Source organism: Ursus arctos, unplaced genomic scaffold, assembly GCF_023065955.2.
Source record: "Ursus arctos isolate Adak ecotype North America unplaced genomic scaffold, UrsArc2.0 scaffold_21, whole genome shotgun sequence".
Lineage (NCBI taxonomy): Eukaryota > Metazoa > Chordata > Mammalia > Carnivora > Ursidae > Ursus > Ursus arctos.
In genome coordinates this window covers 50,371,761-50,385,064 of record NW_026622886.1, presented here as the reverse complement: position 1 = coordinate 50,385,064, position 13,304 = coordinate 50,371,761, and the positions used below count along the sequence as shown (strand labels likewise).

At 53.0% G+C, this 13,304-nt stretch overlaps 2 protein-coding genes across 7 annotated transcripts; one reads left to right on the top strand and one right to left on the bottom strand.

Moving 5' to 3' along the window:
• The first annotated feature begins 88 nt into the window (after nt 1-88).
• LOC113256454 (transmembrane protein 198-like) lies at nt 89-4,526 on the top strand. Of its 6 annotated transcripts, none has more exons than XM_026500322.3 (5): nt 89-307; nt 1,307-1,566; nt 2,161-2,742; nt 3,198-3,355; nt 3,473-4,526. In XM_026500322.3, the coding sequence occupies exons 2-5, from the start codon at nt 1,392-1,394 to the stop codon at nt 3,608-3,610; spliced, it is 1,053 nt and encodes a 350-aa protein (XP_026356107.1). In that variant the 5' UTR covers nt 89-307; nt 1,307-1,391; the 3' UTR covers nt 3,611-4,526. The 6 variants fall into 6 exon arrangements, with proteins under 6 accessions (XP_026356107.1, XP_044240668.1, XP_057172149.1 ...); XM_044384733.3 differs by having other exon boundaries at nt 104-307; nt 2,209-2,742; XM_057316166.1 differs by having other exon boundaries at nt 104-307; nt 2,209-2,742; nt 3,195-3,355.
• A 177-nt stretch (nt 4,527-4,703) lies between these two features.
• Nucleotides 4,704-10,345, bottom strand: MMP19 (matrix metallopeptidase 19). Its single transcript, XM_026500321.4, has 9 exons — nt 10,098-10,345; nt 9,735-9,820; nt 8,710-8,840; nt 8,258-8,473; nt 7,533-7,778; nt 6,939-7,064; nt 6,166-6,330; nt 5,876-6,003; nt 4,704-5,706 (listed from the first exon to the last, which is right to left on the bottom strand). The coding sequence occupies exons 1-9, from the start codon at nt 10,185-10,187 to the stop codon at nt 5,251-5,253; spliced, it is 1,644 nt and encodes a 547-aa protein (XP_026356106.1). The 5' UTR covers nt 10,188-10,345; the 3' UTR covers nt 4,704-5,250.
• Nucleotides 10,346-13,304: the final 2,959 nt, after the last annotated feature.

The window sequence follows — 13,304 nt, the reverse complement described above, 5'->3', positions numbered from 1 at the left end:
GTCCCAGCCTAGAGCAGTGGGCAAACTAGGTCCCCCCCCACACATAAGGAAAAGAGTTGGAGGGGCCCGCCCCGTGATGTCACCCCCCACACACCCTGTCCCCTTCCTCCACCCCCCAGGCTGGTTGCATTTAGCTCACGGGGCTTGGGCTTCGACTTGCAAGAGTTTAGGGGGCAACGAACAGAGTGACCCCGGGGGTGCCCCACGCCCGACAGCCGCCCGGACGCCTAGGACCTCCGGGCAAGGATGCAGCAGGGGGGTTAGGGAAGCACTTCTACCCCCTCCTCTCCTGAGCCCTGGCAGGGTGGTGAGTAGTTAACACTCCTTCCCCGATCTGTCCTTGTTTAAGAGTCCCTAGACTTCCAAGCGGATTGAAGAGAGGAGCCCCAGGGATTCCCCACGTCAACCCTCTAGCCTGTTAGGACCTTGATGTCCAAAAGAAGACAGATGAAAGTGCCTGCATCCATCCTATCCCACTCCCACAGTGCCCCCAATACCAGCCCCTCCTTGGTGTTCTCTTGGAGCTGAATTCAAATCCCACTGGCAGCCCTGACACCCCTGGGGAAAGGGAGGGATAGGAAAATCCCCACCAATGTCCTGAGAGGAGGAGCAAGAGGCTACCAGGATGTGAGATGTCTGTGGGCAAGGTGCCTGCTTAGTCCAAGAGGGACCATGGGAATTGGACTGTGGCCGGATGCCCCCTCCCCCAACAGCTCCATCTCCACATGAAGCCGAGGCTTCAGAACCTTGACAAAGTGTGGGGACTGTCTCTACTAACTTTTGGTGTCCGTTTCTTTTTTCCCCCTCTTCCTTCCCTGGGGTTGGAGCAGCTGTCCAGAGACCCCACCATGACTCATTCTCTCCTCTTTCTCCTCCCCTCCCCTCGGTTAACCCCACCTTTCCCAGTCCAGTGAGGCAGTGTTGAGTCCCAGCTGCAGATGGGGCAAGCTTTCTTTTTAGCTGGAGCAAGCTGCTGGGCCTTTAGTGTCCAGTCCCACTAGCGGCCCTGGGCCCCTCCTTCCACCGACCTAGGACTTTCTACTCTTCCCACCCCACCCTAGAAAGCTAAGGAGCCGATAAAATCTCATAACCTTGTAAGATTTTAGTTTAAGTTTTACTTAGTGTCCTTGTTTCAGAGGGTAGTAAAAAGACAGCTGGTTCCCCTTGACCCAATCCTGTAGATGTTTTCAGTTACCCCAGCAAGGCCATGCTCCCTCCTGAAATTGGCCTTTCTTCATAAGAAGTAGAGGTACAGAATCCTCAAGATTCATGGGCACCTGAGTTCCTGCCCCCTACCCCCTTGCAGGTTTCCCAACCCCCTCAAGATATTCATGGATGGATGAGAGGAGCTGACACTGACCTTCCCCTCTGTGATCACCTTTTCTTCGGCCATGGAGGAAGCCTTGTTGCCCCTGGCCATGACCTCTGACCCCAGGCCCTTTAATCAACAACTCCCAGAGCCTCCAGATCCAAGATGTGTCTTGGAACCCCAGGACAATCCTGAACTGGCACCCGCCCTGGTGTGTGCTCTGTGCTGCTGCTTTGGAATCATCTACTGCTGCTTCGGTGAGGGCAGGGCCAGGATTCTGGGGGGCAGCTGCCCAAAACTGTCGCCCTCAAGGATGATGCCAACTTTCTCCTTTGCTCCTGGGCCACCTCAACTCTTCTATCAGGGGATGCCTACCTTCAGTATAGCCCACGCTGCTCTTGCCAGCTCTTCTTGTCCACGCCCCATATCCATGCCCTCTAGCTCTGGTCCCTGGCAACTCTCACGTGCCTCTCTCTTCCCTCCTACCTCAAAATTCCACTCCCACATGATCCGCCATGTTTAAGGCTTCTTCGACCGTTCCCCCATAACCTGAATCAGCCTGTGCTGATTTCTTCCCATCTACCATCCCTGGAAGTACTAGACCTTCTTTCCATATTTACTCCCCGAAGGGTATCCATCTTACCTCCTGATTTTCCCTCCCACCCCCTCGCAGTTTTTGAAAGGTCTCTGCCTTCCCTGAGATGATCCCTTTCTGCCCCTTGCCTTGAGGTCCCTGGGTTGCTGCTCCTGTCTTCTGCTCCTCTGGTTGGCCACTCCTCTCCTAATTCATCGGAGCCATCCCTGCAGATGTCCCCTTTCTGTCTCTCAGTGCCTCCTGCCTCCCTTCCCAGGCTACCGCTGCTTCAAGGCAGTAATGTTTCTCTCCGGCCTGCTGTCAGGAGCTCTGGTGATCTTCCTGCTGTGCCACAAGGAACGAGTGCTAGAGACACAGCTGAGCCTGGAGGTGAGCGCGGGCATTGCGCTGGGCATCGGACTCCTCTGTGGCCTGGTCACCATGTTGGTTCGCAGCGTTGGGCTCTTCCTGACTGGTCTCCTGCTAGGCCTAACCCTGGGTGCCGGGGCCCTGCTGGGCACAGAGCCCATCTACCAACCACCTTCAGCCTGGGTGCCGGCTGGGGGGCTGGTGGGGCTGGCACTGCTGGGAGCCCTGCTCACGCTTCGGTGGCCACGTCCATTCACAGTTCTGGGCACAGCCCTGCTGGGTGCTGCGGTGCTGGTGGCCTGTGCTGACTACTTCCTAGAGGGGCTGGCACTGGGCAGTCGGCTGGGCCAACGCTTGCAGGCACTTCCAGCCTTGCCTCCTCTCTGCTGGTACAGCTGGGTCTTGCTGGGCACCTGGCCGGCCCTGGGGGCTCTTGGGGCCCTGGCCCAGTGGAAGCTCATGGATGAGGAACATGGAGGCCACGCCAATGGTGAGTTAGTGCCATGGTACAGAAGCAGCCCACCTGTGCCTTCTCATGTCCCCAGTTCCCACACTTGACGGGGGGCGGCGGGCGGCGGGCGCGGGGTTGGGGGAGATACACTTAAGGGTGGTGGTGTCTAAGGTGAATGAGGCAGGGCACTGAAAGAAAGTTAGAGTTGGAGGAACCAACAGGCTGCGTGAGAATGAGGAAAAAGTGTCAGAGGGAGCAGGGAGGAGTTAGTTACTGGGGACTGTTATGGAAGGAAAGGAAGGTCTCAGGGACGTCCAGGAAGAAAGTGTAGAAGGATTCCAAAGAAGAGCTTCTTTTAGAATAACCACGGGGGAAATGAGGTTTGAGAGAGAACAGGGAGATCAAATGGGTTTCTCTAGAGGATGGGAGTGTTTGGGGGTGGGATTTAGGGTCTAAAGGGGCCTCCCTGAGTCCATATGGCCCCCTCCAAGCAGTGGTCTTGAGCCACCAGCGAAGGCATCTTCAGCTCCTTCGGATCCGTCAGCAAGAGGCCAAGTGGCACCGGACCTCCCCCGGGATGGGGCTCTGTGAAGGCAGCTACCGGCGCCAGCTTCCCCCCAACGCCCGGAGCCCCGCTGATAGTCTGGCTCCCGTGAGTGAGGGGAGGGGCACACCTGGGGATGGGGCAGAGGGCACAAGGGGATGGTTGGGGGGGGGGGGCTCTGACCCAGGCCCTTCCTTCTGCCCTCTCTGCCCTGTGCCTCTCCAGAGTTATCTCCAGAGCCTTCGAGAGCGCCAACTGGGACCAGGCACCCAGGCCACAGCCCCCCACACCGTCCTGGACCTGGATTCTGACTGTGGTTCCACTGTACCCCTCACCACACCTTCTGGTTCCACCCAGACCTGAGCCTAAACCTCCACTGATGCTTCCGCCCCTAGCAAGGGCCTTGGAGTGCCAAGTGTGCAGGGCCTGAGCCCACAGGAGCCACACACAAACTCCCCCGCCTCTCTCATTGGGGACAGAATCTGTACTCCAACCCAGACCAGCCCTGTAGGGATCTGTTTCAGGGACAGATAAAGGAGAATCTTGTGGGGAGGGGAGAGGAATGGAAGTATGAGTACCTACCTCTGTCCAATAATAGAGGTGCCCTGGCCCCTAAAATAACTGACTTCCTAATTTACCCAAAAAGCCTTTTATATCCTTGCCTCAGTGTGCCTCACAATGGTAAATAAGGGGTTTTGTTGTTGTAGGGCCTACAGAAAACCAGGAAGCTCCCTAAAGCACTTGATAGCTATTTGATGGGGAGAAGGGCACAGAGGAGCTCTAAGATCACCTAATCCCTATGCCTCTCATTAGGGGGTAGTTGGCTCCTGGTTAGCCTTTCCTCCTGGGTCCCATAGGCTCAAGTCCCCTTCTCCTACCTCAGTTGGGAGTACTGTCCTACGTGGTGCTTCCCTTTCTCTCCTTAATGTGGGGAGGACCGCGGGGCAATGCGTGGCGCAGAACTTGCTCCAAGGAGAGACCATTGGCCCACATGCCAGAGTCTTGCCCTTTTGCCCAAAGTAGCCTCGTCTTCCTGGCTTCATGGGAGATAAGTGCCTTCTCTGCTTCTCATTGTAGGTGATACTAATCTCCTTAACTAGAACTTTGTCCCTAGCCACTAACCCATTCTGACTCCCTCGTCTGATTCTCCTGCTCAGAGTCCGTTCCCCAGTTCCCCAGACAGCATGAAGGAAGATATATTCCTCCCCTGGGCAACAAAGCTATGGTGGGAGGGAGGAAGAACACGGGAGCATGTGAATAAAATGGCATTGAACACTGAGCCGGGGAGTCCAGCGTCTGCTGTTGCTGCTCTTTTCTTTCTCTGCGCCCCCAAACAGTTAGCCAGACTAACAAGTCGTCTGGTCCCCTAAAGATCTGATACGGCTATCCTTATCAGACTGGACTCCCGGACACACAGCTATACACGCAGCCAGCGGAAGAGCTGTTCGGTCCTATCTAGTGAACAAGGAGTTAGCCTTTATTAAGCACAAATGTGCCAGACATTGTGCCCTGCACTTCACAAATAGTATTTCATTTAATGCAAAAACCCTGCAGGATTGCTATTAACCTTCTTTTGCAGATGGGGAATCTGAGACTCAATGAGGTTAATTCACTTGCCCAACGTCATAAGCAAGTAAATGTGATTCTTAAAGGGTTCCAAAGCCCTTGCTCATTTTACTGGCCATGACGTTTTCTTGCACTTTATCTAGGAAGAACAGGACCCAGGCTTCCCAGATGTTGCCATCCATCAGCCAAGGGCCTGAGTGATGCCTGCCTTCCACCACTGTCTTCCAGAGAACCGATAACACAGTTGGAAGTGCTATCTAGGATGGAGAAGAAATGTATAGAGTTGGGAGCTGATCCAGAGTGAGGGAGTGACTGCCCAGGAGGGCAAGAGCACAGAGGAGTGGTGGCTAGAGCTGGGACATTTAAAGGCCTGAGGTCTATGGTTCATGCCTCTATTGCAGCCCTGCAGCCTACTGAGCTGACATTTGATTCACGTCTTAGGCCTCCGGGAGTGTGACATTACCAGGGAGTGAAAGGGTGGGGGAGCCTGTGGCTGAGGGGGTAATGTCCAAGATGGGGTCTCCCAGTAAGTGATCAGTGTTCAAGGTGGTATCTATGGCTGACGACGTGGTATCCAAGGTTGTTCCTATGGCAGAGTGGTCAGTGCCTGTGGCTGAAGGAGGGGCATCTCCACCTGACGGCACAGGGTCTGTGGTCTGGGGGTGACAGTGCATCCAATTCTGGGCCGTATCTCTGGGATAGCCTTTCTCTACTCGAAGCTGCCGGTTGAGGCGCCAGTACTGTTTATCCTTGAAGAAGTAGACATGGCCATCCCGCCAACTCATAGCAGCGGAGGGCTGGGTTGGCACTCCCGTAAACAACCCTTTGATTGGTTTAGGGTAGTGGCTGAAGTCAGCTGGGGCCAGCTCGTCCCACTGCCAGTACCCAGAGCCCTAGGAGTAGAGTGGTTAAGGAGAAGAAGAGGATAAGGAGAGAGCTTAAGTATCCCCAGAGGTCTACCCCCAGCTGCAAACTGTCTCCCTTTGAGAGCAAGTCTGCTTCTCAGTGTGGGGTAGCCCACCCCTCCTAAGAAAGGATTTGCCCTTGCTTTGAACTTTATACCTTAAAGAGGAACACCTTTTGGTTGAAAGGCCAATAAAGAGCTGCATCCAGGTTGGGTTCTACCCTATTCAGCTTCTTGGGGAAGCCAGGAGACATCTTGAAATTAATATAGCGCCACACCTTGTCTCCTGAGAGCAGGTAAGGAAAGAACAAGTTATCTCTGTCTTCAGGTGACAGCTTTTGGTTCTCCCATTCCACCCTTCCGGAAACTTCTCATCTCTCCCTCCCTTTTATGCCTTTTTAATGGTAGGCCCTCCTCGGGTAACATACTGTAAACCAGTTCCTTTTACCCTTAAAGAAGTGAATCCATTGTGTTCGAGGAGAGTAGACAGCAGCATCTAGGTTTCCTGGGAGCCCCTCCCAAAGTGCAGACACTTGGAACAAGGGACCCAGCCCTGAATGGGTCACCGTCCACACGTAGTTCCCCTTGAAGGCGTAAGTCTTCCCTCGGGGCCCTGAGGGCAAAAGTGTGAACAAGTCAAAAAGACATGGGTCAAATAAAGACTTACGGGGGCACCTCAGGCAGGCTGATAATTTGCTCTCCTTCCACAGGCTGAGTTCTCAAAACTTCATTCAACTTTAATTTAAAGAGAGAATTAAGGTAGAGAAGGAAGACTCCATGTTCAGCCTCTTTGTTATTCAGAGCGATTCAGCTCTGATTCACTCACTAAAACAAAAGCCCTGCAGATAGCTGCTCCCCTTTGGGGACCTCACCTCCCATTCCAAGTAGCTTCCCAGTTGTCCTTCCATATGCAGGTATAATACCGTCTCTAACAGACATTCCAGTCAATAGAGTTTTCTTCATCTTGCTGTATTACCAGATATGTTTTGGTGGCCCTTACAGGGAGGTAACGGAGGTAAATGCCCACCTAACCCACCTTTAATTTGGCTCTGAAGCCTCCCTCCCCATGCCACATGCCTTCTTCCATGGCCACTGACCCCTGCCTGGTATCTAACCTCTGCTGCTCATGCTGAGGTCCTGTGTCATTCCCATTTGTCCAGGTCTCGAAGTCAGTGGGCTGCTGCCACTGCCTGCCTACAGCCTAGAGGGGAAGGGCCTCACCCAGCATCATGGCATCCAGTTCACCACTGCAGGGGTCTGGCATGGGACTGGGTTCTGAGGGCACATGTGGTACAGAGGGGAGCTCCATCTCTTCTTCTTCATCCTCTATCTCTGGGCTCTTCTTGCCTGCAAGGTCACATAATGCTGCTCAAGGAGAGAAGTCATAGCACCTGGCCTCACACTCTTCTAGAAGTTTGGCTCAGAGGCCCCATAGAAATGGGAAAAGCAAATCCTAGAGAATTTTTCTTGGTGGGAGGCAAGATCATATTGATATGGACAGGAGACACGTTTTAGTTTTGAGAGGCACCAGAAAGGGGGAGGGAAGTGTGCTGGGATATTCATTCTTCTTCATCCCCAAGAATGGGTAAGAGGGAAGAGAGGCCTGGGAGGAAGATCAGACATGCAAGTGTCAGAAAAACAACTGCTGAAAATGAAGAAGCCTGAAAAACTGGGTAGGAGGAAGAGAAAGAAGCCAAGTCATCTCCTGCCATGGAGGTCAGACCTGTCTCTTCAAGCCTGAAGAGATGCTGGTCACACCGACCCCCCTGATCACTAGGGATCATGACCAGCTGTCACCTGAGGGAAAAGACTAACCGTAGAGAGCCTGAATCCCTGCCACGTCATCTGGGTGCAGCTTGAAGTGGGCCCGGTAGCCAGCATAGACAGGGGCCATGAGGGCCTGGGTATATCGGGAGTGCCCAAGCCCCAGGGCATGGCCCAGTTCATGGGCTGCAATGATGCGCAGGTTAACCCCCCCAGCAGTCCTCTCGGTCCAGAGCTCGTCTTCATCAAAGTGCACACTGCCCAGCTCTGGGATGTCAGCATGGGCCAGGACCCTCCCTGGACAAAGACAAAGGTAGACAGGAAGGAGGTCAGAGTCTCCTAGGCTAGAGCATCCCCTACCTGTTATAAACCCCAATTCCCCCATTCCCTTAAATTTCCATCTATATTCAGTCTCTCGGATGCCTCTCTCTCGATTTTCACCTCCCCTTGTCATCACCCAATTCTCTCTGCGATGCCCGTCCCTCTGTCTTTGTACTTCCCAATCACTCTCTTCTCTCTGGCCCAGTCCTCTCAGAGAGGTACCTTGAGCAGGGGAACGTAAACCAAGGACTAAGGCATAAGCTTCAAAGAGGAGACTTGATAAGAGCCCAGGGAGGTGACCAGCCGCTCCCCAAGAGAATGTTAGAAGGTGATTAGAGAGTGTAGGGTGCAGTTGGGCATAGGGGGCAGCCTGAGCATTAAGGTTCCAGAGTCACTGGCTCAAGGGGACAGAGATCATCTCAAACTGTGAGGTGGGAGCTACAGCTGGTGCCTACCAGGTCCATCAAAGGGCTTGGAGCAGTACGGGCTCTGGCGGCCATGGAAGGAGAGGCGGATGTCAGCCCAGCCAGCCTGCACCTCCTGGAAGGTCAGGGGGGCCACATTGCTCCAGTACCGGAAGGCTTGGAGCAGGGCAGCCCGGGCTGTGTGGGGCGGGAGGGTGGAAGGCAGGTTCAAGATGCGGAAGGTCAGGTGTTTCTTTCTCCAGCGGCCTGGTTATTGGACCGGAAAACAGATGAGAAACAGAGATCCTCTGCCAGCCCCAGAGAACTCCCCTGAGTCCAGGCATTCACGTAGCAAAGCTACGTCTCCAGGCAGGCGATAATCAGCCAATCACCAGGTGATCATCCGTTCAACACTGAGCTGGACCAGGCTGTCCCAGTGCCACCTGTACTCCAGAGCCATTCTACAGTCTCCCTACCCTCCCTTTCCCAGCCTCAGTCCTCACCCAGCAGGAGGTATTTAAGGGTCTTCTGGTTGAAGGGGTCCTCCAGACCACAACGGGGCTGCCTCATGCGGGCCCTTGTGGCATCATCCAGCTGACCTGAGACTGGCAGCTCAGATGCTTCCTGAAAAGTTCTGAAAAGAGGGAGAGGGATGGCCCCAGCAGGGCAGGGGAATCTGGAATGACTGGAAACTGGGGATAGTTCTTTGGCCCCCTTCTGCCCACAGTGGTAGCTGAGAATGGCACAGAATCTCTGAAGCTGATGGGGTCACTCCAGTACCCAGTCTTCATAATTAGGACTTTCTCTTCTGTTCTGCAGAAATAGCGGTACTCCAGCTCCACCTCCCCATCTTTGGTCTTTTATTTGTGTAAGATTCCCCTCAGGCATAGCCCTCTTCCCTACCGCAATCTCTAACCTTCTCCTGCCTTGGGGAAGTGTCCCGCCCCCTCCTCTGGAGACTCTGCCACCACTGGTCCCACCTGAAGGCCTGTCCTCCTCCTGACTAGACCCCCCTCCCAGCCCAGCCTGCTCTGGGTCAATTTCATCCCTCAGGCACTGCAGGCGCTGTGGCTTTTCAGGGACTGTGAACATATCTGAGAGCAGAAAGAAAAACTATCCATTAGATCCAAAGTAGGAAAAGAAAACTTCAAAATGTAAATAAATGCTGAATTAAATGTCTACAAAAAGCAACATCATGCCAACAACTCAACTCCAAATCAACTCAACTCATAGTTTTACATGTAAATTATACTTCCTGTGGGATGTCACTAATAGCATACTGGATACAATGTGCAATGGAGTCTCCAAAGGGACGCTTAGGGCCTAGGAAGATATGGTGACTGCTCCTCATCTTTGAATCCCCATCTTGCTCCATGCCCCACCACCCTAAGAGTGATAGCACCCCATTCCCTAGATCCCCGACATGGATTGGGGTCAGGCAGAAGTGGGCCTGGGGAGAGGAAGAGATGAGAAGGAAAGATGACCTTGCAACCTTGACCTTTAAGGCATGTACCTTATGACCTCTCACCTCAGAGCCTCCATGATATCTTCTGCCCTGAAGTCATCAGGTCCTTCTAGAGGCTTCTGTAGGTACCCATATTGTAACAGGTAATCCTATGATGGGGGTCACAGTAAGCAGAATAAAAAAGGGAGCGAGTCTCAGGGTAAAGCTTCTCAGTGACCTAACAGACCCATGAGGTTAGGAGGGGACAGTCATGGAAGGACTAAAGGAGAGGCAGCTTAGGGAAGGGGCTCGGCTGGAGTAGATCATGGAGCAGAGGAAGGAAGGGAAAGACAGGCTGAAGGTCAGGAGGGAGGCTTGGATGGGACTGTAGTGCAGTACCCCAGTCCCTTCCTGGGCCTGGGTCCCTCCTTCCCCAGGGGGACTCACCACGGCTGTCTCTTTCCCTGCAGGCCCCAGGGCCCTGCTTGAGACTGTCATAGGGAGTAGGAAGCCCAGCCACAGCCATTGCCAGTTCATGATCCCACCAGGCAGGAACTCCAGAGGCCGTCTGTGCCCTCTGCCCTGAGATTTCTGGGAGCCTGGGGGAGCAGGGCTGGGTGGGGGGGCTCCTGCCTCCAGTTCTTTCCACTCTCCAGTCTCTGGCCCTCTTTATAAAACTTTAGAGGAGGGGAACTGGGGGGAGTGGCAGTGGGAGGTGACTCAGCCCAGAGATATGTTGCAATTCACCATTAACCCCTGCCCTGCCACAGAGCTTCTATCAAGAAAAGCCCCCAACCCATTCCCACAGAGTCCTCTCCTGAAGATGGGAAGACTTTTTATACTGTCCTGGGGGTGGGCATCCTGGCAGGAGGAGAAGCAGAATCTCTGCAGAGACCGGGATAGGGACCATGGCTATCCTGTGGAGTTGGACATTCTTGTGCCCCAGGAACCCTGGGGCAGCAAACCCTTCATCTTCAACCTTCATGGGTCGCTGTCGGCTCTAGGATGGGGGGGAGGGGGTGGGAAGCGAAGAGGTGGGAAGCGACTTAGGTGCTCAGGTTTCCAGGGAAGAAATTAGAGATGAGGTTTCAGTTTCTTTGTACCGGAGACCAATTTGGGGATTTCTTGAAGCCTACTTGTGTGTGCTTTAATAAAAAGTCATTATTTCAAGCATTGAATGAGCCTGTAATGTCGGGGTGGGAATGGGAGTTAGCAAGGGCACAAAGGAGCGAAAGGCCAGAGCTTGCCCACAGGGAGATGGTGGGTGGGGTGAGGCTGATCCGAGCACCCGGAATGAGGGGAACCGGGATACTAGGCCAGAGGTGCCCCATCCTAAGGATCGTGAGGCTGTGGGGAGGTTTGCCACGAAGACAGGTTTTGAGCTGGGCTTTGAAGGCTGGCTAAGAAGTGGCGGAAGTAAAAGAGCAAAGAGGAACAGGGACCGTGCAGGTCTTGAGTCAAAGTGCAGAGCTGAGCAAAACTGCTGCGCTCAGTGAGTAGCTTCCAGGGTCTGGACTACTTCATTCCCCGCTGAGTCCCCTGTGCCTCCCTCAGGCCAGCTCAGAGCTTCAGCGGTGCTTAAAGAATCTTTGTCCAACAAATAACTGGGGTGGGAGAGTGGTTGAGAGCCAGAGTTTAGAAAGGGTCTTGAGTGCTATTTAAGGAAGAGATGACAAACTTCCAATGTAAAACATCTACTTTGTGTTGGGTGATTTATCAATGATCTCATTTAATTCTCACAACCCTCCTAGGACAGAGGAATTATTCTGGTCTATTTGTTTGTTTTTTGTTTTTGTCATTTTTTTGGTCCATTTTTTATAAGAGGAAATGGAGACCCAGAGAGGGAACTTGACTGAGGACATGAAGCTCCCCATTGATCTGGTCAAATCCCTCTGCTGACTCCATAAACCATCATAACCCATACTCTTCCCATGCACCACACTGATGACTCTCAGAGTTCTGTTCTTTAAATGTTTAGGAGCCACTAAAGGTTCCACTGTCCTTTATGCATCACCCCTTTGCATATCCTTCAGATGCACAGGGAAGTCGGGATAGGACTGGGAGAGAAGGTTACTGAACTCCCATTGTCCGTAGGACCCCAGTGCTGAGCCCTTCCCCACATGCTAGGCTGTAAGGCTGACAGGCTTTACAGAGGAACCCTTCACACTCCAGGGTCGAGGTGGGGGATACTCCTGACTCATACTGTTGCCCTTGATGATGCTGAGCCCTTGACCCACCCAGCCCTCAACTGGGTAACAATCAGGTGACTAAGTGACAGGCAAGGAAGGACAGACAGTGACAGATAAGGTCAGACTGAGGCCATCAACAAGGCTGATGTCCCCAGGAAATGACGGAGTTTAGGAACCAGCTCTCACTCAGCCCCCTGCAGGGTTCTTTCTCAACTTTGCCCTTCTCCCCCTCTTTCTACCCTCCACCCCTCACTCCCTCTCTTTTTGAGAATGGGACATGGTCCAGTTGAAAATTATCATCTTTTTCTGATTAAAGGTTTCTCTTGGGTGCCTGGGTGGTTCAGTCAGTTAAGCGTCTGCCTTCGGCTTGATCCCAGGGTTCCTGGGATCAAGACCCACATCATCGGGCTCCCCTAAGGGGAAGCCTGCTTCTCCCTTTCCCTCTGCCTGCCGCTCCCCCTGCCTGTGCTCTCTCTCTCTCTGTCAAATAAATAAATAGTATCTTTTTAAATAAATAAGTCAAGTTTTCTCTTTTTCCTGAAAAAAGTTGTCCTTTGCTCGTTGTAGTAAATTTTGGAGAAAACCAAAATAAACAAGGAAGAACATGAAAACCACCAGTAAATGCTACCAGAAGAGAACCATGAGTAACATTTTGACCCATTTACTTGCAACTCTGTGGCTCTGAGTTCAGCTCCAGCTCTGCCCGCCCAGACTCAGCCCCTGGAGACGGGCTGGGATGGAAGAGAAAGTGGTAAGAAGTAGTAAAAAAAAATAATGATAATGGAGGGACAGGAGCGGAGGGTGGTGGGGAGAGAAGAGGATACTGACAGGGAGGATGTGAGAGAAAGAACTAAGATGAATGTGAGAGCTGATTACTCCCTCCCCTTAGGTACCTCCAATGAGGAAAAAAAAAAACCAAGGAGCAGGGAGGAATGTGTGAGAGTGTGTTAGTGAGAATGTGTGAGAGTGTGTTAGTGAGAGATGATTACGAAAGGTGGGCACTCACTCTGGCATGGAACCACATTCTAGATACTAAGGAGTCAGGAGAGAATAGAGTAAAATAGTAAAAGCTGCCAAAGAGTTTACCTCATTTACCTCTCAGCAACCAAGCTGATATTATCACCTTCTTACAGAAGAGGAAACTGAGTCTAATAGGCTGCTTCAGGTCACACAGCAAGGAAGCAGTGGAGCCTCAGGCTCAAGCTATGATCATCTTTGCAGCCTCCCAAGAGTTTGCACAGGAGCCCAGACAAAACCCCCTAGAGCCAGGAGTTGCAAGCAGGCACGTGTGCAAGGACAAGGACGGATAACTAACCGGTCCCGTAGTGACATCGTGGCCACCCCCCCTCCACCAGCCCCCACCCCCTGAGCCACGCTGACCCAGCTCTTTTTCCCTCTGAATTTGTCATCTCTCCCTGGGGGAGATATAGGGATGTGTGCAAAGGGTTAGGACATGTGCTCTGCC